Source organism: Mya arenaria, chromosome 6 (genome assembly GCF_026914265.1).
Source record: "Mya arenaria isolate MELC-2E11 chromosome 6, ASM2691426v1".
NCBI lineage: Eukaryota > Metazoa > Mollusca > Bivalvia > Myida > Myidae > Mya > Mya arenaria.
The window spans coordinates 56,151,287-56,178,982 of NC_069127.1; the positions used below are offsets into that span (position 1 = coordinate 56,151,287).

Consider the following 27,696-nt stretch of genomic DNA (forward strand, 5'->3'; position numbering starts at 1 on the left):
GGACTACATAACTGACCGTTCTAATGCGGTTATCCCATCCTTCATCAGTACATTCGGAGCTCCACGGCCATTTTTTTTCGAAATCAACCTCGGATTAATATGGAGAGTTTACATACTCAGAAATTGTTATGTTTAAGTCCGCAATAATTACTTCACAGGCAAGATCAATAAATACAAGCTAAAACAATAAATTGAATTAATGATATAATTCAAAAAATTACGAACTACTTCAACTGATGTACCAGCATACATCCGAGGTTTTTTCCGATAATCTAGCCAAGGAGTTCCGAATGTCATCGGTAAAGCTTTTATCATGCATGTGTCGTCTGTTTGTGGTGTTGATACGTGTCGTCTGTTTGTGGTGTTGATACGTGTCGTCTGTTTGTGGTGTTGATACGTGTCGTCTGTTTGTGGTGTTGATACGTGTCGTCTGTTTGTGGTGTTGATACGTGTCGTCTGTTTGTGGTGTTGATACGTGTCGTCTGTTTGTGGTGTTGATACGTGTCGTCTGTTTGTGGTGTTGATACGTGTCGTCTGTTTGTGGTATTGATAAGTGTCGTCTGTTTGTGGTGTTGATACGTGTCGTTTGTTTGTGGTGTTGATACGTGTCGTCTGTTTGTGGTGTTGATACGTGTCGTATGTTTGTGGTGTTGATACGTGTCGTCTGTTTGTGGTGTTGATACGTGTCGTCTGTTTGTGGTGTTGATACGTCTCGTCTGTTTGTGGTGTTGTTCATTGTCGTTTGGGCCCTTATCTCGTTTCTATAATTTACAGGATTTATTTTTGTATTTTCAGCTTGTTCCTGTAGTTTTAGGTGTTATATCAAATAAGTAAACAAGTTTATCAATTCACTTCAAATAACTTCATCACTTTCACTTAAAACTCTTCATATTAGCAATCATTAAATGGAGTTATTTCTGTTAATTGCAAATATGTCTGTTGAAAACGGCAAGCGAGGTGATTGTGAGGGCCGAGTTGTTCATATAACCGAGGTTTGGCACTTTAGAGGTGCTGACCTTCAGAAGGCAAAATAAACGTTTTTGTAATCAATTATAAATATATTATAGCAGAAAATCCCCCAGTTCGAACTCGTAACTTCTTGCCATCCGGCGATGTGACCGATTGTAATGTGTCATTATTGAGTCGTTAGGTGGTGCTAAGCAGGGACCGTGACTGACCGACTGGTTCTTTTCTCTCATCAGGTCATCAGAGATTGTCACAAGAACAAATAGTACGCATGTCGCAAGCAAGCGACAGGCCTTATTGTGACAATATATCGATCAAAGTTGTGTCAGCGGAAATCATCAAAGTCCGAGTAAAGAGCTTTATACTTAACAGATGAATTTATCCCTTTGTGCTTACGACTCCTTTGAGTATCTTGTGAGCGAACACATCCTGTATTTGTGATGGTATACTGTATGTTTAGACAAACATGGGCGTAGCTAGTCCGCCATTCATGTGGATTCATAATGTTAGCTAGCGGGGTCCGGGGGCATGCCCCCTCGGAAAATTTTGAAAACCGTGGTGCAATCTGGTGCATTCTGGACGTTCTGAAATGCTTTATATTGTACTGGAAAATGGACAGTTTTAGGATCATGTAGTCAAGTACGCATACTGCAACTTTGTCTGTTTTTGTCTGAATCATGTGAATTCAGCCGCGTACTCGCGTATAAGCGGCTACACGCCTTGCAAACACTACAAGATCATGTGACCGGACAATATCATTATCGTAGTTAAGATGAACATCACCGACTCCATAATGCATATAATATGGGCAAGAGAAGTTCCATTATCAGCTTGTGTACACCACGTGATAATTCGCGTATAAATGCTACGTCGGAAAGCAATATTGTGCTACAAATGAAGACTTTACCATATTTTATGAAACATGGCACAGTATTCGCCGCTTACATAGCCCCACCTTTGGGGTTTTTACTAGGGTTTGATTGACAAACCTTTTTACAAAACTGCCGCCTTATGGAGCACTGTCAAAACATTATTTTGGAAACAAGTTTGTCGAAGTGTTTGCAGACTAATCACCTAATAAAACTCCGGAACTAATACGAAGGCGGAGCTCTTTAGACGGCTTTTGTTTCAGTTAAAATCGTGAAGAAAATGAAAAGTTAGGTTTCTTTGAAGTCATTATTCGAGGCAAAGTGTTGCCTTTCAAAGTAATATTTAGGACAGCTGTGTGAAGTTTGCTAAGCATACGACGTTTTGAATGTCCAATGTCCAATGCCCTGCCGGCACACCATTCGATTTTGAATGTACTCGATTCAATGATTTTCCAAATTATCTCGTATGGAAGTGAAGTTTTGGAATGTATGAAATGGTATATCATTAAACAAATGCAATCGAAATTTTGTAATGTTAATCCTAAGTATGAAGTTCTGACACTTAATGGTATGGTATATGGGGAATTCGGTATTAATCCTGTAATATGACGGGGATTCAAATAAACCTACAGCTCTTGGTTTTTAAGCCAAGATAATGAAAACATACAATGAACCTTAAAAAATATATTTATCACAAAACATACTCGATGAACGCTTGTAAGAATTGTACATATTGTACCAAGTTTGCCATTTAACATTGACTTCAGAATCGTGTTCTTCTTGCGTTTTTTTAGTGGCCGTGCATATTGTTTGCACACGATTAGGGTTTCACAAAAATGTTAAATATTTTTATGGTAAGGCCGAATTCATTTGTTCTATTAAATACACAAAATCACATTTTTTTTACCTTCTAAACCCAATTTTTATTTAGGATTTGAAATTTGTTCGGTAAATCAGAACACATTGTATATAACCATTTATTCCTTTTGCTGAAAATTTCGCGGCTAAATATGAACCTTCGTGCACTTACGGAATAATCTTACTACAAGGAAAACAACAAGAACAATAAAATGCGACGACATGTACCTTATGATATATGTTATTTTTACTTCAAGATTTGTCAGAACTTGTTTGGATTGGCCGTTTCATTACTGTTCTTTTGCAAAACTCATGTCTAGATATGAATAAAAGTTCATTGCTGATGGAAGTAATGAATGAGCAACTGTTTAACCGGTTTGATCTTTACAACCAAGTTAATTTAATTTATTTATGGAATCTTGTTTTGAACGGAGTTAATGGCACGAAGATGTAGAAATCATGGCGTTTGTTTGTGGATGGGAAAAATGGTTATTTGACTTCATTTAACAAAGTAAACTAGAGCCATCACAAAATGATGCTTCATAATGAAAAGCTTATCGATGTCCGAACATGTTTTATTGGAAAGGAGGCAATTAGAAAACAATATTTATTACTACGATGTTTTTCCCTTTGTTTTAATTAGTACGTTTCATTTGAAGGGAGACAATAAGGAACCGAAATTAATTACAACGATGTTTTTCCCTCTATTTCAAATATGTTTTATTTGAAGGGAGACAATAAGGAACCAAAATTAATTACAACGATGTTTTTCCCTCTATTTCAAATATGTTTTATTTGAAGGGAGACAATAAGGAACAGAAATTAATTACAACGATGTTTTTCCCTCTATTTCAAATATGTTTTATTTGAAGGGAGACAATAAGGAACCAAATTAATTACAACGATGTTTTTCTCTCTATTTCAAATATGTTTTATTTGAAGGGAGACAATAAGGAACCGAAATTAATTACAACGATGTTTTTCCCTCTATTTCAAATATGTTTTATTTGACGGGAGACAATAAGGAACCGAAAATTAATTACAACGATATTTTTCCTCTATTTCAAATATGTTTTATTTGAAGGGAGACAATAAGGAACCGAAATTAATTACAACGATGTTTTTCCCTCTATTTCAAATATGTTTTATTTGAATGGAGACAATAAGGAACCGAAATTAATTACAACGATATTTTTCCCTCTATTTCAAATATGTTTTATTTGAAGGGAGACAATAAGGAACCGAAATTAATTACAACGATGTTTTTCCCTCTATTTCAAATATGTTTTATTTGAAGGGAGACAATCAGGAAACAATATAAATTACTACGATGTTTTTACTTCTATTTATTCATGATGTTTGTATCACATGTGATGAAAATATGTTAAAGGTGCTCAATGTTTTTTTAAGGAATGCAACGAAAGCACAACTAGTTACTTCTACAAAATGTAGGTGGAATATATCAAAGCTGAATGCTATGTGAAATGACAATACTTGAGATCAAAATGAAATATATTGCATCGGACTTGTCAATGATAATTGCAATGGTATGTCACACAAAAAGAAAATAGTATGAGAAGAAAACATAAGTATGTGTTAACGAAATAATCAAAAGTTATATGACAGAGTTAAAATGAATAAAACTATATGCATGGCAAATAATACAGCATAATACGATTTGATATAATTATTATGTATTCAGTTCAGTATTGAACAGAGATAACATGCAGAAAAATGTAGATAGTTTGAGCTACTGCAGAAGCAACTGGCAATGCACACAATGTTTTATAGGAACTGTCAAGTTATGTACATAATTAAAAAAACAACATGTAAGAGTAATCTGCTTATTCTTAGTTAATGAATACTACAAACGTAAAAGGGGAGATTATTCAGTAAAAAAATGGTAAAAGATAAAAAGACGAAGGTTTGTGTTCGAACGCGAATGTGTGGTAAGATACAGAACTTATTGAGGACTCATAACGGTTCCAAAAACTTATATATATACAATCAACTGGTTAGCGTGTTCTGTTTACTATATATCGTCTATTTCCGTATAAAAGTATTCTTGACGGTATGGTTCGGATCTAACTCGGAGCTCATCAATTAACATCTGCTATATTAGCTTTGCATGCTGATTAAATTGTCGTCTGCTCAAAAATGTCGTCTGTTTTATTCTAAATTTCTTTCGATTTACTTAAAACTTTGGGGATATATTGACTGAGTGGCAAGCAGCTTGGAACCAGACTCGGCGTCTGGTCTGGTTCCAAGCTGTTTGCAAAGCCTTTAAAATCGCCATCAGCGGCTTAAGGGTTAAACTGCCTATGCATATATGTTATTGACGATCACTAATGACCAGCATATGTCCGCTGTGCCTTACGCTGGCCATACACTGGTCAGTTGACGTTAATACTCGTTTAAACGTAATTGTATATTTATGAGTGTATTTGATTATGCTTTTACCAGAGCTACAAATAACCTTTTTACTTCAAGTGTATTTTACACCCTTACGCAATCTAGTTAAGTGTATGCTACACCCTTGGGTCATTCAATAAAGTGTAATGGCGATTTCTAAAGTGTACTGATACATTAAATTACAAAATTGACTTATTTCACTTAATGAACTTTATAGTACAAATGATAAAAGAACTTACAAAAACTGAAATGTTGCTCAGCTAATTACAAGTCCTGATTAATTAAAAAATCTTTACTACATGTACTTTGATTTCTTGGCCTACAACCTTTCATAAGTCTTTTAGGTTAGTGTATCGATTTTAACAAACCCATGTTGCATTTAGTCAAAACCGCTAGCGTAAAACGGTAAAAAATACTCGGAAGAACTTCACACCGTATTTATTTTTTTAATCGTACGTGTACGAGCAGCTGTTTAATTTTATGTCGTAATAAGCGATTTCTAAATTGTATTTACACCCTTTACAATCCTTATCTGTAGCTCAGGCTTACATTTCTTCACAATAAACCACATTGCTTTTAAAGCCGACATTTGTATGCCGTCCAAATGTCGTACATCTTTTGAACACAAGAAATGTCTGTTAAACGGATAAGCTTAAAATAAAATACATTGTGTTTTATTGGAAAGGAGGCAATTAGAAAACAATATTTATTACTACGATGTTTTTCCCTTTGTTTTAATTAGTACGTTTCATTTGAAGGGAGACAATAAGGAACCGAAATTAATTACAACGATGTTTTTCCCTCTATTTCAAATATGTTTTATTTGAAGGGAGACAATAAGGAACCAAAATTAATTACAACGATGTTTTTCCCTCTATTTCAAATATGTTTTATTTGAAGGGAGACAATAAGGAACAGAAATTAATTACAACGATGTTTTTCCCTCTATTTCAAATATGTTTTATTTGAAGGGAGACAATAAGGAACCGAAATTAATTACAACGATGTTTTTCTCTCTATTTCAAATATGTTTTATTTGAAGGGAGACAATAAGGAACCGAAATTAATTACAACGATGTTTTTCTCTCTATTTCAAATATGTTTTATTTGAAGGGAGAAAATAAGGAACCAAAATTAATTACAACGATGTTTTTCTCTCTATTTCAAATATGTTTTATTTGAAGGGAGACAATAAGGAACCGAAATTAATTACAACGATGTTTTTCCCTCTATTTCAAATATGTTTTATTTGACGGGAGACAATAAGGAACCGAAATTAATTACAACGATATTTTTCCCTCTATTTCAAATATGTTTTATTTGAAGGGAGACAATAAGGAACCGAAATTAATTACAACGATGTTTTTCCCTCTATTTCAAATATGTTTTATTTGAATGGAGACAATAAGGAACCGAAATTAATTACAACGATATTTTTCCCTCTATTTCAAATATGTTTTATTTGAAGGGAGACAATAAGGAACCGAAATTAATTACAACGATGTTTTTCCCTCTATTTCAAATATGTTTTATTTGAAGGGAGACAATCAGGAAACAATATAAATTACTACGATGTTTTTACTTCTATTTATTCATGATGTTTGTATCACATGTGATGAAAATATGTTAAAGGTGCTCAATGTTTTTTTAAGGAATGCAACGAAAGCACAACTAGTTACTTCTACAAAATGTAGGTGGAATATATCAAAGCTGAATGCTATGTGAAATGACAATACTTGAGATCAAAATGAAATATATTGCATCGGACTTCAATGATAATTGCAATGGTATGTCACACAAAAAGAAAATAGTATGAGAAGAAAACATAAGTATGTGTTAACGAAATAATCAAAAGTTATATGACAGAGTTAAAATGAATAAAACTATATGCATGGCAAATAATACAGCATAATATGATTTGATATAATTATTATGTATTTAGTTCAGTATTGCACAGAGATAACATGCAGAAAAATGTAGATAGTTTGAGCTACTGCAGAAGCAACTGGCAATGCACACAATGTTTTATAGGAACTGTCAAGTTATGTACATAATTAAAAAAACAACATGTAAGAGTAATCTGCTTATTCTTAGTTAATGAATACTACAAACGTAAAAGGGGAGATTATTCAGTAAAAAAATGGTAAAAGATAAAAAGACGAAGGTTTGTGTTCGAACGCGAATGTGTGGTAAGATACAGAACTTATTGAGGACTCATAACGGTTCCAAAAACTTATATATATACAATCAACTGGTTAGCGTGTTCTGTTTACTATATATCGTCTATTTCCGTATAAAAGTATTCTTGACGGTATGGTTCGGATCTAACTCGGAGCTCATCAATTAACATCTGCTATATTAGCTTTGCATGCTGATTAAATTGTCGTCTGCTCAAAAATGTCGTCTGTTTTATTCTAAATTTCTTTCGATTTACTTAAAACTTTGGGGATATATTGACTGAGTGGCAAGCAGCTTGGAACCAGACTCGGCGTCTGGTCTGGTTCCAAGCTGTTTGCAAAGCCTTTAAAATCGCCATCAGCGGCTTAAGGGTTAAACTGCCTATGCATATATGTTATTGACGATCACTAATGACCAGCATATGTCCGCTGTGCCTTACGCTGGCCATACACTGGTCAGTTGACATTAATACTCGTTCAAACGTAATTGTATATTTATGAGTGTATTTGATTATGCTTTTACCAGAGCTACAAATAACCTTTTTACTTCAAGTGTATTTTACACCCTTACGCAATCTAGTTAAGTGTATGCTACACCCTTGGGTCATTCAATAAAGTGTAATGGCGATTTCTAAAGTGTACTGATACATTAAATTACAAAAATGACTTATTTCACTTAATGAACTTTATAGTACAAATGATAAAAGAACTTACAAAAACTGAAATGTTGCTCAGCTAATTACAAGTCCTGATTAATTAAAAAATCTTTACTACATGTACTTTGATTTCTTGGCCTACAACCTTTCATAAGTCTTTTAGGTTAGTGTATCGATTTTAACAAACCCATGTTGCATTTAGTCAAAACCGCTAGCGTAAAACGGTAAAAAATACTCGGAAGAACTTCACACCGTATTTATTTTTTTTAATCGTACGTGTACGAGCAGCTGTTTAATTTTATGTCGTAATAAGCGATTTCTAAATTGTATTTACACCCTTTACAATCCTTATCTGTAGCTCAGGCTTACATTTCTTCACAATAAACCACATTGCTTTTAAAGCCGACATTTGTATGCCGTCCAAATGTCGTACATCTTTTGAACACAAGAAATGTCTGTTAAACGGATAAGCTTAAAATAAAATACATTGAATTGGCAACTGTTTAATGAATAAAAATAAATTATGTTGAAACAAACAATTCGTTTAAGTATTTCATCATGGATATCAATTTCAGATAGTAGTCTGTAATATAACCGTAACGTATTAAAGTGTCCAATCGAGATTTTCCTCGACTGAGCTATTTATAGATATATAGGGGCACTTTTAACAGGACTACGTGTGCTTACTTTCCCTGTAAAATCACTACTGTATTCTGATTTTCGTGTATTTGTAGGCTTTGTCTTAAAAATTGATAATGAAGATCATCCGGTTGTTATATGATTGCAAAAACTACAAACAGTTTAATGAAGCTTAATCATTCTTAAAGGTATTCTCAAAATGTACAGTTCGGTGTCTGGCGGCCTTAGTGGCTTGTAAGGAGCCATTGCGTTCATAGAAGTATTAATGTTTCATGCACACTGTTCATACTTGTTGCTTCTTATAATCTATGTGGATCACAAAAGCATCACAGCCATGTTTTAACAATTACTCACAAATCGATTATTTCGTAATTTCGGAATAAGTATGCGCATATCTATCTGTACGCAATTTGAGAGATTGTCTTCAACAAAATAGTTCTATGTTGCATACACAATTCAGTTCAATAACAATATACAGTCCACGTTTTTAGTAACGTTCTTCATTAACATAATTTTTTATATCACATATTAATTTTCCTGGTCCAATATTGCCTTTAATAATTTAATACGAGCACCTCTTGAAGAACATTTGTTTGTACATTCACAGTCACTTCAGATTCGAGCTTCAAACATTTTCTTCATGTCAGAAACTCCTCCGGCTTGCTCTCCAATATGTTCATAATCTTTAAAATTAACATTATCACTCTTAAAAATACTCTTCTTCTGTTCATTTGCACTGTTGATCGCACCTGTTTTGCTTTCAATTTTACCAAATTTATGTTCAACTGAATGTGTTTGATCCTCTGAATTTTCGGGTTTTACGAAGCCTGTTTTACTTCCAACAACGTGTGAACTTTTCTGTGTCCTCCATTCTTCATTTTTCACTTTAAGTTTCTCCAAAACAAATCCCTTCGATTTTGTTGAGCTCACAACAGTTAAATTTTGTTTTTCAGTTTGAACTTTCAGTTTAGCAACTTTCTGTTTCTCTAAGTTCTTTCTTTCCCTCCATACTTCATTTCCGATGTCAGACTTAACATTTGCGTATCTACTTTTAATGTCAGATTTAACTTGTAAATGTTCTTCTAATGCATTGGAATCTGTAAAATCACGTGGAGAAGATGGTAGTGATCGTTTGTTTAGAGGCAGGAGATAATCTGTAGGGGGAGAAGGACTGAACTTATTTGCAGCAGTTTGATTCAGTTTCATACTTACTGCTTTATGTTTCGCATCAACATCTTCGTAACTAGAATCACTACTGTCATATAATGTTATATTTGTTTCATTGTCACTATCAACAGCGTAGTCATACATTGATGGACTTTTTTCATCCAAATAACCGGGCGCCCTCGGCAATAATTGTGGACTTGGTGTAAGATATCCTTCTAGGTGATCGCATTTTGTCTGATTGCCTATGACTGGGCTCGGCTTTGATTGAGCTTTGTGTGAAGGCCCAGCTAGCCTTGGTGAAGGAGGGGGTCGAGACGGGGGATCAGGCCGAGAGTTTTGCTTGGAAACACTTAACCTTGCTAATTCATCGCCTGCTGCTGGATCAAGCTTAAATTCAATGTAAGCATCTGCTAGTTGAACAACACTTGCTTCTTTTTCCATTTTCTTTGGTGATGGAAAAGGTGATGATTGCACATTTTTACTTTCTTTTGGTGAGTTGTGCATATCTAAAACATGTGTCGTATCAAGTAATACTGGGGAGCTGATTTCAACCCTCGGTTTGTCAACTATATTTTTCTTAATATTTTCTAAAGCACGTTTCTTTGGTCTTTGATGAGTTGGTTGCACATCTATTTTTTCCTGTGTTGAATTCTGTGTATCTAAAACAATATCCGAGTTAATTCCAACATGTGTTGTATCTTGCAATATTGGAGTGCTAATTTCAACCCTCGGATTGGCAACGTTATTGAAATGATCGCCACTGGACTCGGAACAGCCGCTACTTACGCGTGAATTATTTAAAACCCCAGGCAAAAGAGGATCCTGATTCTTTAGGAACGATATAAGTTTATCTTTCTGTTTCTTAATCTTTCCTAAACCACCTTTCTTTAAGTTTACATTTTTACGCTTAACGTCAACACATTTTTCCAAACTACATGCCTGTTCTTCCTCAACAGAGGGAGACGGAGCATTCGCGTTACTAACTTGCGCACTGGGGACATACACCTGATCGTACTCTGGCTCCTTGGGCACAGAGACGGGGTCACCGATGGGTGTTGGAGAGAGAGTGACTGGAACAAACAGTAAATTCCTTTTCTTGTCCATCATTATAGCTATCAAATGCATTTGCTAAAGCGCCTGGTAACACCTCTCCTGGTGACACTTTCTTTCCGAATCTGAATCCCAGTCTGAAATAGTATATTAGAGTGAATTAATAACATATAAGTAAGTTTTTTACAAAAGTCAGATAGACATGGTATGGATGAGGAATTTTAACATATTGACTAAATATGCTGATATTCACGAAAAACACTTCCATTTTGACAGAACCGGCGGACTTTTCAGGGAACTCTAAGTCTACAGTTTCTTATTTTTCGGTTTAATTGGAGATTAATCGAACCCGTGCCTTAAAAACACGAATCACTTGTGTCTTGGTGCGAACGACAATACTCTTGTTTGTATGTGTGGTATTGATCGATGCGCATGAATGGTTACCTGCAACAAGTTTCAAATATGGCCTGTGTTTCATTTTAGTACAGATTTTGAGTTGTGTCCATGATTAACGTTCTTGCACGAAGACGACAACGGTTCGTTATGCAATGCTATTATCTATTCGATGTACAGTTGCTATATCAACGTAAATTAGCGAGATAACTATACTACTCAAAATTTGATAAGGATCACTTGATTAGTTATTTCTAAAATCTTAACCAAATAAGAATGCTTATTTAATTTCAAAGCATTAGTTTTATTCCATCGTAGGCCTCTAGAATGTTCGATGATTTTGATTGTATTTCTACCAGCGCGTGCACGGGCGGCACGGAAAACTGCATATCCACGAAATAAGGCGTTTTGGCATACATGTTACAACTTAAACATGTGGTCATTTCTTCTTTTCGCTTCGTGTATTCGATTTTTACTCGGACCATCTACCACATTGTTTTCAAAATTCCAAACAGAAGACGTTTAACTCCAGATGAAATGCATGTTGGCATAGGAATGCTGGAGGCAGGGTTGTCTCAGAGGACTGTGGCAGAACACCTGAATGTGTCACAAAGTGTAGTTTGCAGGATGTGGAATCGTTATCAAACGAAGGGAAGTGCTCAACATCGACATGGTGGTGGTCGTGCAAAGGTTACATCTGACGTTCAGGATCGTTACATCGCGGTTTTAGCCAGACGTAACCGCTTTCGTAACGCCACTTCGTTACGTAATGACTTCCAGAACGCCACAAACGTAAGAGTTTCAACGCAAACCATTAGAAATTGTTTGCATAGTGCTGGCTTGATGGCACGACGACCGGCAGTTCGCATCCCATTGACCCAATACCACATCCAGGAGCGATTTGACTGAGCACGTCAACACGTTGGATGGACGTTAAACGAATGGACAACAATGCTTTTAAAGACAAGTTTTGTATTGACTTTACAGATCGACGTTCCAGAGTGTGGAGGGGACGTAATGAACGTTTTGCTCCAGTTTGTGCCGCCGAACATGACCGTTATGGCAACGGCTCAGTCATGGTATGGGCCGGAATCAGCATGCACGGGAAAACAGTCTTACACGTAATTGAAAACGGTACGTTGACGGCTGTTCGTTATTGTAACGAGATCCTGGACGTTTATGTTCGACCGTTTGCAGGTGCAATCGGTCCGGATTTCATTCTCATGGATGATAATGCGCGCCCACACAGAGCAAACATCACAAACGAATATCTGGAAAATGCTACCATCGAGAGAATGGACTGGCCAGCTCGTTCCCCCGACATCAACCCGATCGAGCATGCCTGGGACATGCTTCAGAAAGCTGTTTCTGCTCGTCCGGTCCAGCCAACAACGGTCCCTCAGCTCAGAGCAGCGCTTCAGGAGGAATGGTCCAGACTCCCTCAGCAACAGCTCCGGACGTTTATCAGCAACATGCGGAGGCGATGTCAAGCTGTTATTGACGGTCGTGGACATCACACACGCTTCTAACATTGGTTTAATAAAAGTTCAAAGATATTCTGTTGACTTTCACAATTTGTTGACAACCTGATATATGGCTGCTTTTGACCCCTATCATGTTTAGGAGTCTGTTACGCTTGAACGGAATTGGTTTGGTACTGATTTCTTATGACATTTGAAACCTGAAACAATGCCATTTGATAACATTTAGTGTTGATATATCGTTTTCTTGAAATACGTATGTACCCTATATTAAAAAACATGATCCCTATCAAATTTTGAGTAGTATACTTCGGTTATAGATTATGTCATTAATTCACTTCTAAATATTTATGCGAAAAGCTACAGGAACAAGCTCAGTAGCAAAAAGTTTAAAATAAACCCGGTTTAATGGCACTGGGTAAACGCCAAATACATTGAACATACAATCACAAACAAGAAACATGGAAAAACAGCACAAAACTCCACAAACAGCACAGTGCATACATTCTATATATATAAAAATAGGTATGTTTATCAAGGAGTTTTAGGTACCGCCTTGGAACGGTCAGTAAAATGTAAATTCACTGGGGGTTTAAACCAGTTTATGTGCACAAATCTCACTCTTATCTCAACAATCCTAAATAAAGATAAAACACAAAAGGTAAATCTTATTAAAGTATGCATTACTTGAGGAAACCTAACAAAATAAAACAAATAATAAATATATAGGTAAACCCCAAGTACTTTTATGATTAGAGATCCCAACTCTTTCTGCAGACGGAGGAATACAATTCATTGCACCTAATGCAAAAGCTTTTCAAAGATACGATGCAGTCATTGTTTGAAACTATAAACATTACACACAGTCTGCCTTATAAAATAAAAACTATACATAAACAATATATTTACTCCGATAAAACATTGACTGTTTGATGAATTCACTTACCATAGAAAATAACAAATCCTGACAGTTCACATGTTACCACACTTTAAACGTGCGCTCAAGTTTGAATATACCATTATGATATTTCCTAATATTATCACATTTAGCATAACAAGTTACGAAATAAGCTCAAAACATAAAAAACCAACTCCTAAAAGTCCGATTTAATTCACATTTTGTATTCACACATTATCGCGCTATTGCTCCTTCTTTGTTAACAGAAACTCTCAAGGTTATTATTCGATTATTTTTAAAGGATTTTCATATCCGGTTCTTTTTAGTTTCATAAATAGAGAAACGAAATAGAATATGATATGTTTTCTCCATATCATAATCAATAAGAGAGACTATGAATTTGAAAATATTATTTCCCGCAGGCCAACAATGCAATAAAATACAAAACTAGTTTCAACTTATCAAATACATTGAAAAGGAAAAATATACTTGTAAACATCCTTACATATTTAACAAGAGAGAATTAATCACTTTTACTTCCTGTTTCAATTGAATCGCTCCACTGTATACCAGTAGTTCCTTCCCTTTAAGCATAATGTGAAATTGCTTTGGTGTCATTGATTATCAAAACAATACATATTTCAATATTCTGTTATAGTCTTAAGATTATATCACCTTATATTCTTTATGTTGATTTACATGCCTATTAGGTATGAACATAAACTACATGACAAATTCATCACACATAACTTACTAAAGACAAGATACATCCCGACACCTCGCATGATTAAATTTAATATTATATCACACAAAGCATGACTTGTAACAAAATACACAAAGATCATCGATAAGACATACCTGACAGTCAGTTTACATTCACATCTTGTGCACTCAATTGATCCGGTTTGGGTAAAGAGATGTATACGGTAAATACCCTGAAAAGCAACGAACCAGTTATTACAGGTGAAAGACACAAGGTAAACCTTCCGATTCTTTAGATGGAGCTAAATTCAGCACTAATTCGCATATAGAATTGTATGATATATTGGGTATTCTTTTTTAAAAATAAAGTTAAACTAAATTAATCGTACACAATCCGTATACAATCTTATCAAAATGGTTGAATGATTGTTTTTATAGTTGATGTGTTTTTTTGATTTCCAATAAATACGAAATAAACTAGTTACGTAACTTCTATTCTATCTCACTTAACTAAACTGTTTGAGATATAACAGCATTATTACGTAGCGTATGTTTATATCTACAAGGAAATAGCGAAACCAATATGTATATTCATAGTGTGGCTATATTTCACCAAGATACCATGTAATACTGCCTATATTCCTTTTCACGTTTACCATCTGTCGTCTCATTTGGCACTGTGCCGTTTCACCTGGATGATTCAGTTTCAATTTCGCAAATCAAATTACACAGAAATAGATTGTATTTGTTGGCAACAAATCCGGCAATAAACGGTATCCATTAAGATGGTCAACTGAAAAATGTGTTACGTAGATTTGCTTGTGTAGAAGTGGACTGTACTCAACCTCAACGATAAAGAGGAACAAGATGAATTTGTAAAATGTCTTCCAACTGATCATTTAAACATAACTATTATCAATAAATGGTGGCTCGATTTCAGTTTAAGGTAAATATGCTTCCGAGAATATAACACGCTAACACGCAAGACGATGACACGATTGTCCAAGGCAAGTTGGTTTACTTTTAGCACATATTTGTTTTTTGATACTCATGTGTCTATGAGTGTGCCCTGTGTGCTGACATTAAGACCGCCAAGACATTCTTGTCAATCGGTATGCAAAGACAGCAACGAACACCACCAGAGAATTTATCGCAATCCGCCATCCGGTAAGGTGACCCATGCTCTCGTGTCGTTATTGAACTGTAAGATGGGGTTACGTATGTGGCCATGGTTACGAACAGTCTCAAGACAGAGTCAATGCTCTGACTCAAAACACCTTTTTTATTAAAGCGCAAAAAATCATTTTCATTCCATTTTTATTACAAACATAAATGTATATCTTTTAATAATTGTACAATTTCAAATATCAATTCAATTCATTAATTCATTGTTTCATTATCAATACAATGAAGATTTTCAGTTTTTAACTTGAGTCTGAACACTTGTTATTTGTTTGGCACCCGGACATCATTTAAAAAGTCCCAAGTAAAGACATTTTATAGTTCTCTTCATCTCATAACGACAATATATCGATGGAGGCGACAAGGAGGGAATGTTCAACGTCTGAGTAAAGAGCTCTTTAAATAAACAATGACCAGACACGCTTCATGATAAGTCCCAATATTCAAAGTCTGAGTAAAGAGCTCGTTAAATAAACGATGACCAGACACGCTTCATGATAAGTCCCAATATTCAAAGTCTGAGTAAAGAGCTCGTTAAATAAACGATGACCAGACACGCTTCATGATAAGTCCCAATATTCAAAGTCTGAGTAAAGAGCTATTTAAATAAACGATGACCAGACCCCTTTCATGATAAGTCCAAATGTTCCAAGTCTGACTAAAGAGCTCTTTAAATAAGCGATGACCAGACACGCTTCATGATAAGTCCCAATATTCAAAGTCTGATTAAAGAGCTCTTTAAATAAACGATGACTAGACACGCTTCATGATAAGTTCCAATGTTCAAAGTCTGAGAAAAGAGCTCTTTAAAAAAAACGATGACCAGACACGCTTCATGATAAGTCCAGAGTGTCAAAGTCTGAGTAAAGAGCTCGTTAAATAAACGATGACCAGACACGCTTCATGATAAGTCCCAATGTTCAAAGCCTGAGTAAAGGGCTATTTAAATAAACGATGACCAAACACGCTTCATGATAAGTCCCAATTTTCAAAGTCTGAGTAAAGAGCTCTTTAAATAAACAATGACCAGACACGCTTCATGATAAGTCCCAATGTTCAAAGTCTGAGTTAAGAGCTCGTTAAATAAACGATGACCAGAAACGCTTCATGATAAGTCCTAATGTTCAAAGTCTGAATAAAGAGCTCTTAAAATAAACGATGACCAGACACGCTTCATGATAAGTTCCAATTTGAACTGATTAAGAACAATTGCTTAACAAATCATTCATCCGTGATGGCAATGCACACTGCATACAAAAGCAAACCCTTAAAATATATTTTACGATGGTCATCAACGACTAATGAGATCGGGCTGAATCTTTCACTTTAAGTTCGACCGCAGACTAAATTGCCGCATATTCGATGTGACCTTCGACCCACTGGATGTAGCAGGTAGCTACTGCTCAATTTCAAGCGATTTATTCAATTTACTTGGCAGTAAGTAGTTGCTAGAAATAGAAAATTTAATGTTTCAGCTTGTAGTCAGTCTTCGATGTCTCTCACATGGAATTAAGGTATAAGTTGTAAATTTATGTGCATGAATGCTGACCTATATTATTTTGGAATCATTTGAAAGGGTTCAAAAGCAGAGAAATATTATTATTCTTTCAATTTGACCTTGAAATGACCTTGAACTTAAAAGAATAACTTTATACTAGCAAATAGTTCACAATTTGACTTTAGATTGGCAAGAAAATAGCAAATGCGGCGACTTCCATTGGCGATATGAACCCTACTGTTTTTTGCAAACAAAAACATTTGTATAATGTAATTAACATTATATTATTGTTTATAATTATTCACCACTTCTATAACAGAATTAAACATCAGTAACTTATAAATGAAGTAAAAACAATGCATTCAATCTCAGATGTTCCGTAATTATTTGCATATCGACCTTTATTTGACCTTGGCTTTTACATTTAGTGACTTCATATTTAGTTTGTTATAAAGCGTAACATCTGTATATAACATACTACAAACGTCTCAGTCAATTCAAGTTTGAATAAAATAGATTGTAAGGTAGTAAGACCTGTCAATGGCTAAGATTATAGCGACCATCTTGGTTGTTATATTGGTTACTACTATTACTACCATGATGCCAACTGTCTTCCCTCGCTCAATCTTAGCTTCAGACATCCTCTTCACAAACTGACCAAGAAAAGCCATATATACAAAAATCACAAGCATCACGAATATTTATTAGCAAACTGTTTACAAACAACGAGGAGCAGGAAACATTAGACTTTTAAAACTTTAAACGTTATGCAGAGCATCGAGGCCCATATCGAATATTTTGTTCTGAAATGGTACATTCTGGTGGAATGTTATTTTATATATTTGAATTTACATAGACCAAAAATAAATGCTTTGACAACCCCTTTATGTGTAGGAATATATAGGTCTCTACATAAAGACAAACCTGATGAATGATATATTAACATTATTTGATGTAATGGACTCCAAATTCAAAAATAAAACTAGTTGATTTATCTGCCCTTCCTAAGAAAAAGGCTGTTTTTCAGCTATATATTTTCGCATTACATTTATACGTCTTATTCATACAATGTTATAAATGTGTCTAAGAATGATTTTGGTTTTAAGTAAAGATATAAAGAGAATTTATTTATTTTTGAACGTTGAACATTATTTTATTGTCGCCAGTGATTACTTGTAAATGGTACATGGAGATTGGTAAAGAGGAACCTAGACCTCATAGTTATACACCAAAGTCTCTACAGTCGAACCTCGTTGGCTCGAACTTGCTAAGCTCGATTTACATGTTGGCACTGGATGACAAAGACCATTTTCTTTTTACTGAAGGTAAGAATTCCTGCTTGGCTCGAACTTCAGAGGTTCAAGGTATTTTCGGCGGTCCCTAGGAGTTCGATCGAACGGGGTTCGACTCTACCCTCAAATCATATTAAATAACATTTACACAAACATCTATTACCTAGAATCATTTATCAAAACAAAGAACACTTTACGAACTTGGTTTACAGTGTAGAGACGATTATCAGTCGAGGATATTCTCATAGAATGTTAGTTTACAAAACAGTAATCGTGACTCTTAAATGTTAAGAACTCAACAACATAAACAGGTACAGCAGACGGTCAGATGCAGCTATTCCTTTTGTGTGCTTGAGTATTTCATTTATTTATAAGATCTTCAATTTAGTTAAACATAATACTTTTTTCAATGTCATATTCATCACCAGCAATAGGGATGCGGAAGCAAGCAATCTTGAGCTTGATCTTCTTTTTCAACGGGCCAAGCTTGACGTAAAACACGGCCCTCACGCATGCGCTCTTCTTAGGAATGCTGACGTCATAAAATTGAATGCAAAGATTGGCTATCTTGCTCAGAAACGGGATGTGATTGATACAAATCGCTGGAGGGTTGGCAACGCTGATTTCCTTGTGGAAAATTGTCTTCCCTCTGATCGTGACACGGATTTCGAAGCCGATCTTGTGTGGAAGGTAGTTAGCCTCTATGCAAATGTTAAGAAACTTGTCCTTTGTACAAAATTTGCATCTGCCGTGACTGCAGCCTACAAACGAGCAAAAAACATTACGGCGACCAAGCTCTATAAATTGTTTAGAAGTAAAAAACAACATTAATATTCTATCTAATGAATGCTATGATATTTTGTCATTGACCATTCATTGTCTAGATCCCTTATTTATAGCACGTAATTCGATTAGTTACATCTTTCTCAGATCCGATTAAAAGACCAATATTAAACATTAACCAAACTTTTGAAATCGTGCTCAATTCATCCGTTATCATCCACATTAAAAGGCAAACTATACCTTTAGCCAGAAACTCAAGGTCAAGTTCAACTTCGTCCGGTAACCCATCAAGTATACTGTTTAAAACGTCGTCTGGCAGCTGAATGCTCTCCAAATTATCGACAACAGATGCGACGTCGTCTTCCTCCATACTTGCCGCGTTTAACAAACGCCATATATTTACTGCTGTCCCATAGTCGATGTTACCAGATTGCAATTCTAGAACGACATGATTTAAATATTAAAGTGAATTATAAATAACGCCAAATGTGACGCGAAACGATTAATCAAAAGGAAAGCACTTAAAGTTTAAAGGGGCTGACTCACGTATGATAAAGTAGCGGAAAAAAAGAAGAAAATTGTCGAAAACTGACATAAATATGGCATCGATGTGTACAATACATTGAAACTTACTAACTGAAGTACCACATAGTTTGCAATTAATTAAAGTTTAGCAGTTTATCGTATTTTTCCATTAAAAAATATTACTGGGTATGTCTACCAGGTAAAAATCATTCCTTATGCGTGATAAGCTAGTCGGGGTTATCACGTGATATTACCGAGGTAGGTGTATAGCTTAATTATGTCACCCGATTAGAATAAGCCTTTGTAGCACAGTGACAATTTCGGTGCCAATCTGTGACACAGTCCCTTTAAGTCCAAAACATCAATCATAATTTATATACATTTTCTTATACGTATTTCGTTTTAACAATGAGACGAATCCATGCATGTTTTACATATCGAATCGCAATAAATGAAGAATTATAAACTAAATCGATTAGAAAGAGAGAAATAAAGAAATATCGATGAAATGTTAGAAATATGACATATAAACTCACCATCATCCTGTTGAAACTCAACATATAATTTCTCCTTGACAAACTCCCCATATATGGAGCTTGGTTTTAGACATATCAATATTGGTATAAATATCAGAAACTTTAGAAAGTTCATCTTGTTTTTCTTTATACCAGAGATAATTGCAACGCTTCAATCCATATGTTTAACTAAGTTTGTAAATCTAGAGCTTTTATCTTTTATGTACATAGGAAATTAAATAACTGCAACTAAACTTGACCTTGACCTTTTGACAACTGAATAAGGATGAAAATTATATGAAAGCACTTAAAAAATATAAAAAAAGGATAAAATACGGAATTTAAAGCAAGTGATTTTTTAAATGTTTTAAACACACACACAATATTTACTTGTACAAAAGCTCTCTGTATATCAAGCACATCGTCTGATTCCAACCAACTCCGTTACTTTCGATCCCCTTGTATCGATTAATGACGGGAAACGTTATGAGCTAATCGTGTATATTGATTGGCTCTGGATTTGTAATATCGGAGCAATCGTAACAAATCGGCCATCTCCGGCAGGCTTCGGGATATACTTCGTGAAAAGACTTCAAGAGGCCGCCGGTGATTAACTCGCATGACGCTAAATAGACATATTTGGTTACATAAATAATGTACGGAAATTATAACTTTAATTCGAGTCCTTATTAGGCTTTGAGAAACTTGAAAATGACTTTCAGGGCCGTTGTAATGTCATTACTTCTCTTCCCTAAAATATGTCCCTTACCAGTTGAAAACTCATACAACACGTTTTAATAGGGGTTTTCTATACGCTCATATATGATGGATAATTGTGTAGGTGTTCCGATTGATATCGAAATTTCAAAGTTTCAAATTAATGAACCACACATGCATCGATTTATCTGTTACCATCGGAACATTTATAATATGCATTGAATTTATTCATATAATCATGCTTAGCTGTCTTAAAGGCCTAGTTTAATCCTTCTATAAGTGACCCCCACCCCCCACCCCCCAAAACCCCCGTGTATTTGTACACAATCTCTGTTAATTGATCTTAATCTTATTGCCTAATTGTCATATCAGATCTCAAATCTGAGTATCCTGCTGTGCAGTTTCAGGGGTTTCATTATAAAAATGGACCCTAAATGGCCCTGAGCCAAGAAACGAATATACAGGAAATTGGCCCCTACTGTGACACCAGTGCAATTAGCCGGAGATGCACAGCAGGGAATTATCATGCCAAACAGTCCTTAAACTAGGCCTTTAAGGTTAACCTTGTACAAATAAGCATGTCAATATATTGAACCAGTCACCATAATATCAAATTAATAATGCCGGGTGACCACATATATGTCTGGATTTTATTTGAAAGGGTTGCTGTTGCTAAAAATGCATTACCGTAGCTAAATTAAATATAGAAAGTTAAGCCAATCTGTATTTCTTTTTTCAAATTTAGGTGAATGCGTTTTTTGCTATCAGTGATTCCAAGAGTGAGTGTTTGTGTAACTAATTCCGGTTTGTGTTTTATATATTCTTTCCAAAAACATCACTCCCTTAAAAATAATATCAACATAATATGGGGTCACATTGCATTCAAAGTTCATTTTATTGTACATAATTTGAAAGTAAACTGTCCACACTTTTTAGCACTTTTTCCATTTTTTCTAAACATGTTGACTTAATAACACGCCAACCTACTCTATTTCACTTTGGAAGTTTGTTTCTCAAATAATAAAATAAGTTTGCAAATATACCGGATGCTGTTATTGACGAAAGTTCTAATTTCATTGCGCCATGATCCTGTTTGCAGAAAGCCCGCTTGGAGAAGGTTTTAAGAGGTCAAGATGGTCATATCGGCGAAAACAAATCATAAGGAGATCGAATAAATATGAGTTGTTCAAACATCAAGATCAGATTCCAGGATAGAGAAAATATAGCCTAAAGATGACACAATTTGAAATATTCGACTTCGTTGTTTTACTGAATGCGACGTTGTTTACTAAGGTGTAAAAATAGTATGCTGGTAGTCGATTTTATGCTGCCCAAAATAGGGTAGTAGGTCATATTTTGTTTCTTTACTGTGGAATTTTTGTTACCAAAAACTATAAATAATATGTTTCAGAACACATGTACGATCAGTATAAGCATCACTGGTATTGTTGAATCCAAAACGCTTCATGCTTAAATCTTTTTTTAAATCAAAGAAATGATAAAAACTATTCCTTAATGCAATAAAAAGGTCTTGGGTCGGGGCTAAAAAATAGGATAGGTTAAGAACCCGGAAACAGACATTTTTACGATTTAGTGTTACTGTTCAGCAGCAAACATGAATATAAGTTTTCATCGCGGTTTTAACAAACCATCCTATAGTGGTAAAACTTGTGGTGTTTTGGACAAGTGACCAGGTTGACCCTACATGTCCTCAACTTAAGATACGTTCTCTAGTTATTACAACTAAATATTAGGACCAAGTTCCATGATAAATGGTATAAAATGCAGCTATTAGAATGTTTAAAAGCCACAAAAGACCGTTTTAATTATTATGCTGTCTGGACTTGGTAAACATATATAATATAATCATTCAAACCAAATGTCATGATGATTGGTAAGAAAATATGACCCCAAGATAAAGCGTGTTTTGAACATTTGTGATTTCTTTTTCTAGATAGGAATATTTATGCAAAAAGCTGCAGAAACAAGTTCAGTAGCAAACAGTCTAAACATAAACCCGGTTTAATGGCACTGGGTAAACGCCAAAGACATAGAACATAAAATCACACACAAGAAACATAGAAGAACAGCACAAAACTCCAAAAAAACGCACAGTGCATACAAACTATATATATAAAAAAAACTAATTATGTTTATCAAGAATTGTTAGGTTCCGCCTTGAAACGGTCAGTTAAATGTAAATTTACTGGGTGTTAACACCAGTTTATGTGCACAAACCTCACTCTTATCCCAACAATCCTTAATAAAGATAAAACTCAAAAGGTAAATCTTATCAAAGTATGCATTAACTTAACAATAACACAAATAAAAATAAACGTATAGAAAAGCAACAGGAGTCAAATAATCGAATGTTAATTTGCAGTTGTGAAAAAGCATGACACGTCTGTCAATGGCGATAACCCAACTGAAAAAATCCAGACCGACCGCAACACATCGCTCCTGTTTAGTCATTGTATGCAGTTCTGCATATGATAAAAAAACTGGCCTTCATTTTCACTTCCATACATATCAATTATATTTCGTTATATAGATAAATGTCCTCGTGCCTTTAATGGTTTATATGTGTTATTGATTCACGATGGTATTCAAGCCACATGATAACATACAAATGGCATGTTACTATAAATATGCGTTATAAATTCGGCTTTATAAAAATGAGCGATAACGAAGTCAAATTTATTTTGGTTTATTTATACATTTCGATGTTTAATGAGGAATTTCAAACAAGGCAAATCTGTGCTTTTTCTGTTCAGATGTTCCGGGATTTCCTTACAATATCATCGCCGCATGTCGAACATAGGCATGTATACAAAACAGCAGTTGAAATTTACCGAGGCCAATACTATGTAAACCAATTGTTTCATCAATTGAGAAGAGGGTATACATTATTTCTTATGGCCTTTTACTATGATAAATGAAGTTCATAATAATTATAAAAAATCATGGCCTCGTCGTCTAATATAATCCCTTACATGTTGTGCTTCTACAGATTAAGAGAGATTTTTCAAACAAACTTGACTCATATTATCGGCATGAATTGTTTCAGTGTCTGATATGGCTGAAAGTAGGCTATGAAAGTCGCATCGAAAAAAGTATGTTCCTTTTTTTTCTTGAGTGCACTACTTCAACAATATAAGAGGGATGGTTCTGAGACAAGTATAGAACACTTAGTCATAAAGTGTAATACACTTAAAAAAATAAGGAAATTAATTAATTAAAATTATTATAAACCTATTCAATTGTTGGATTTAAAGGTTCGTAATTGGCCTCTTGTTAACTATATATCTGAGTTTATTAAACTTCAAAGAATTGTACATGAAAACGGGAAGGTTGTCAGCGTCAAAATGTTGTTCTGTCACCACAATGGTCAGTCACAGTTGGTCAATGATCATCATTTTGAATCTTATAACAATATTTCGTGTCCCAGCCCACGACCAGTTGACTCTAACTGGGATTTCAATCAAAATTGTATGATATTAAAACACCAATGACATGTGTGTCGCGCGTAAAAAGAACAACACCTTAATATACATTAACACACTTTAACAAACCAACGCTTGCAAGAGATTGTACCTCAACACAAAATACAAATAGAGAACTTAGAAATTTGATTTCCGTTGCAGTATTGATTAGAAATTTGATCGAAATATTGTAAAATTCTAATTGAATTATTGATAAGAAGTTTGGGAACAAGATATTGAATTCGGACGTTAAATCACTGTTATATGTCACATGTCACACTCTTACATAACTGCACAGTATATTGACATTTATGGTAATGATCAGATGAAATTAAATTTAAATTTATATCAACCTCATATTCTAATAATTCAAGAAACATGGGCTACAGAATATGATCCACCAAATCATAATAACATAGAAGGTTTCCAAAAACTCTGTTGAGACATGTTCTCAAATATAGCTCACCAAACAGTGAATCTATATAGAAATTGAAATTTTCATTTTAAAAGTGTTTTATAATCAGAATCAACATTCTGTTTTTTAGATACAAATATTTTTCATTGATACGATCTAAAACATGCTTCACAAATAGACTGAAATCAATTATTGCCCATTCATTATCAATACGCCGATCTAATAACTTTACCTGCAAGTTCTTAATTAGCCAATAGATTGTTGATAAATAAACAATAATTGCTTGTCTTACAGCGTAATTGAGTATAGGCACATTTATATCAAACTAAAATTTAAAACATGTGAACAAGGTTATGGACTTACTAATGTAATGACTACAGCTTAGTTTAGCGGTGTGATAAAACATATAAGCCTTGTTTTTTTTAACTATATGGGTTTGTTTTATCGGTGAGAGAGAACATGACAAAAAGGATAACATGCGTTATAATTACCTGTATATTTGTTACCATGTGTTTCAGCTTTTTTTACAGAGAGAGTAAGTATTAAATTGTGTCTGAGGTTTCAACTCATCTCTAACAAAAAAAAATATGCTTTCAAATTGTAATTATCTTAATTTAATCTAAGTATCATTTTTCTTAAGCAGGTGTAAAACACCTGTATTTGGGTTAGTATTTGCGTAACATACTAGTGGTTTTACATTTTACAAAAGTTGAATTAACTAATGAATTTTTTAGGAAATATGATGAGCAGAAATATTCTTAAACTGAAAGCAAAGCATCGACCACTCCAAGCCAATAGCATGGCATCAGCACGCAAACCAGTGTCCTTTGAACATAAAACATACGTTACGGAGAGGACAGGTCAACCTGACATTAAGGTTACCCACCGAGTGTTAAGTCAAAAGAACATAATATTTGTGGTGGCTTACATGAGATCGGGATCAACCATGACAGCATCGTTTTTGGAGGCAAACCCGGGAACGTTTTACAGATTTGAACCACTGAGAGGCGTGTATAACAAGTTTAAGGAGACGAAGGCGAATAAAACAACGCAGCTTAAATACAGCAAAGGATCGAGGTAGTTTACATTACCTCGTGTTCCCTCTCTCTCCTTTATACAATTCTCCCTACTTGACGACCTCCTCCTGATTTTTTTTAAATTAAATTTATACTGATGGCCAGATTTAATTGCTAGTTTCAGAAGTAGAGAAATAATCATGAGTATTAGTCAAAACCATGTTGAAGATGTACAATAATCCGTTTGTTTTTTAATTTCAGGACATTTAAGAAAACGAAGATGGCAAACGTTATGATGAAAGAACTACAGGCTTGGTTAACCTGTAATCTGACTTCATTGAGTATGGAAACTATTTTGGATAGAGGATATACCTTACATGAAAGAGATAGTTGCATAAAAGATAAGAGAACATATCGGAACAAAACCAGTATACAGTCAAGACAAGACCAAATCAAACAATGTGTTCGAAACCTTGTAAAAGATTGTGTTAAATCGCCGTCAATAGTGTTGAAATTTATCCGGCTTTCCGTACAAGATGCTGCTTATTTTCTTCCAAGTTTTCCTAACATGAAAATAATTCACTTAGTTAGAGACCCAAGGGGAATAATTAGTTCACGAGATAGAGTTGGATTCCATTACACAAAAAATGGGAGCATAGCAAATTTGTGCAAGGATATTCAATCGAATTTATTTTGGACAAAGAAAGTGTTCCAACAGTATAATAATAGAATTAAAATAGTTCACTACGAAGATATTGCAGAAAACCCATATCAACTTGTACAAGAAATATATTCCTTTGTTGGTTATAACTACAGTAAAGACACAGAACATTTTGTAACATCCGTCACAGATTCGGCCAAAAGCTCGTGTCCGTTTTGTATAAAACGAAAGAACTCAACAGAGACGGCTTCTGTGTGGAGACATACTATCCCGGAGGATTTAGCAGAAACTATTTATCACCATTGCAAACACTCAATGGATGTTCTTGGTTATCTACCGCTTGAAAATAAATTTCAGCTCCGAAATACAAATATTGCATCAAGGATTACGCAGAATACATCGAAACGAATTCTTCAAAGTGACTTGACGATGCCGCCACTTGAAGAGAGCTGGTTACACCAGACTCTCTAGGACATTTAAGATTAGAAACTAAATGTTTTGATTGGCCTTTACGTTTAGCTGACCGATGGGCTAAATGGAATCACGGGCATGGATAAGGATTAAGATCAATATTGAATGCTGGCCCTGATCGAGTATAGTTGGATGTCTATGTACACGTAGGAATATGGGACACTTTTTATAATCTATGTAGCAAAGAGTGCATTAAACTATCGTCTTGATTAAACACACGTCTACAAATATAAAACATTCTGAGTTAATATATATGTAAGGGATTCGACCAGATTCCTCTACACTTCTTTCCACGTTGTGTTTTGTATTCTAACTATTACATAAAATCGTCATACATTTAGATGAAATCGATTAGGTTTATATTGACAATTAACTAAATTTAATTGTTGAAATAAAAGACTTCAAGTTGGTTCAGCAATGACATGATAAGCAATACTTTTAAATATCTCTTTTCTGTCATATTTTGATGGTGTATTCGGATTACCGCCATATTCGTCATGACAAAGAATTTAATGTGATGTAAAGTATTCTAATGTTGTATTAGATATTATGTACATACTTGATTTGTCTGGATATAATTATTAAAAAATGACTGAGATTTAGATATTGACGGCTTTTTTGGATAATGAGTGCACCTGATTTCACGATGAAAACTATCGTGTTACGATTGTCCGGGATATACAAGGGTGTGGCGGAATTTCTTAATCAACTATGACGCTATGTTGGTATAGTTATAATTTGTCATTATTATAAAAGGCTCACTACGAAAGTCTCCAAGTAATACAGCATACAAGTTTTAAGTGTTTTATTTGATTATGACAGAGGTTTATCCTGGACGCTTGTCAAAAACATAATCCTTCATCAATAGTTT

At 34.6% G+C, this 27,696-nt stretch overlaps 3 protein-coding genes across 9 annotated transcripts; 1 reads left to right on the top strand and 2 right to left on the bottom strand.

Annotated features, from left to right (window-relative positions):
- Nucleotides 1-6,665: 6,665 nt before the first annotated feature.
- LOC128236460 (uncharacterized) lies at nucleotides 6,666-14,490 on the bottom strand. Of its 7 annotated transcripts, none has more exons than XM_052951326.1 (2): nucleotides 14,425-14,490; nucleotides 6,666-10,931 (listed from the first exon to the last, which is right to left on the bottom strand). In XM_052951326.1, the coding sequence occupies exon 2, from the start codon at nucleotides 10,867-10,869 to the stop codon at nucleotides 9,190-9,192; it is 1,680 nt and encodes a 559-aa protein (XP_052807286.1). In that variant the 5' UTR covers nucleotides 10,870-10,931; nucleotides 14,425-14,490; the 3' UTR covers nucleotides 6,666-9,189. The 7 variants fall into 7 exon arrangements, with proteins under 7 accessions (XP_052807286.1, XP_052807285.1, XP_052807287.1 ...); XM_052951325.1 differs by lacking the exon at nucleotides 14,425-14,490 and adding an exon at nucleotides 14,321-14,392; XM_052951327.1 differs by lacking the exon at nucleotides 14,425-14,490 and adding an exon at nucleotides 14,104-14,301.
- A 3,140-nt stretch (nucleotides 14,491-17,630) lies between these two features.
- LOC128236835 (uncharacterized) lies at nucleotides 17,631-20,295 on the bottom strand. Its single transcript, XM_052951957.1, has 3 exons — nucleotides 20,085-20,295; nucleotides 19,264-19,461; nucleotides 17,631-19,001 (listed from the first exon to the last, which is right to left on the bottom strand). Exons 1-3 carry the CDS (start codon nucleotides 20,197-20,199, stop codon nucleotides 18,625-18,627), a joined length of 690 nt encoding a protein of 229 aa, XP_052807917.1. The 5' UTR covers nucleotides 20,200-20,295; the 3' UTR covers nucleotides 17,631-18,624.
- Nucleotides 20,296-25,050: 4,755 nt separating this feature from the next.
- LOC128239385 (carbohydrate sulfotransferase 1-like) lies at nucleotides 25,051-27,288 on the top strand. Its single transcript, XM_052956006.1, has 3 exons — nucleotides 25,051-25,212; nucleotides 25,412-25,754; nucleotides 25,955-27,288. Exons 1-3 carry the CDS (start codon nucleotides 25,137-25,139, stop codon nucleotides 26,823-26,825), a joined length of 1,290 nt encoding a protein of 429 aa, XP_052811966.1. The 5' UTR covers nucleotides 25,051-25,136; the 3' UTR covers nucleotides 26,826-27,288.
- The last annotated feature ends 408 nt before the right edge of the window (nucleotides 27,289-27,696 follow it).

Bases quoted from the DNA above. Each gene is read 5' to 3' on its own strand.
- LOC128236460 (XM_052951326.1), bottom strand. From the start codon at position 10,869: ATGCATTTGATAGCTATAATGATGGACAAGAAAAGGAATTTACTGTTT.
- LOC128236835 (XM_052951957.1), bottom strand. From the start codon at position 20,199: ATGAACTTTCTAAAGTTTCTGATATTTATACCAATATTGATATGTCTA. The intron at 19,462-20,084 runs GTGAGTTTATAT...ATGTCGTTCTAG, and splicing joins TGAGTTTCAACAGGATGATG to AATTGCAATCTGGTAACATC. The intron at 19,002-19,263 runs GTATAGTTTGCC...GCTCGTTTGTAG, and splicing joins CCTTGAGTTTCTGGCTAAAG to GCTGCAGTCACGGCAGATGC.
- LOC128239385 (XM_052956006.1), top strand. From the start codon at position 25,137: ATGACAAAAAGGATAACATGCGTTATAATTACCTGTATATTTGTTACC. The intron at 25,213-25,411 runs GTAAGTATTAAA...TGAATTTTTTAG, and splicing joins CAGCTTTTTTTACAGAGAGA to GAAATATGATGAGCAGAAAT. The intron at 25,755-25,954 runs GTAGTTTACATT...TTTTAATTTCAG, and splicing joins AAATACAGCAAAGGATCGAG to GACATTTAAGAAAACGAAGA.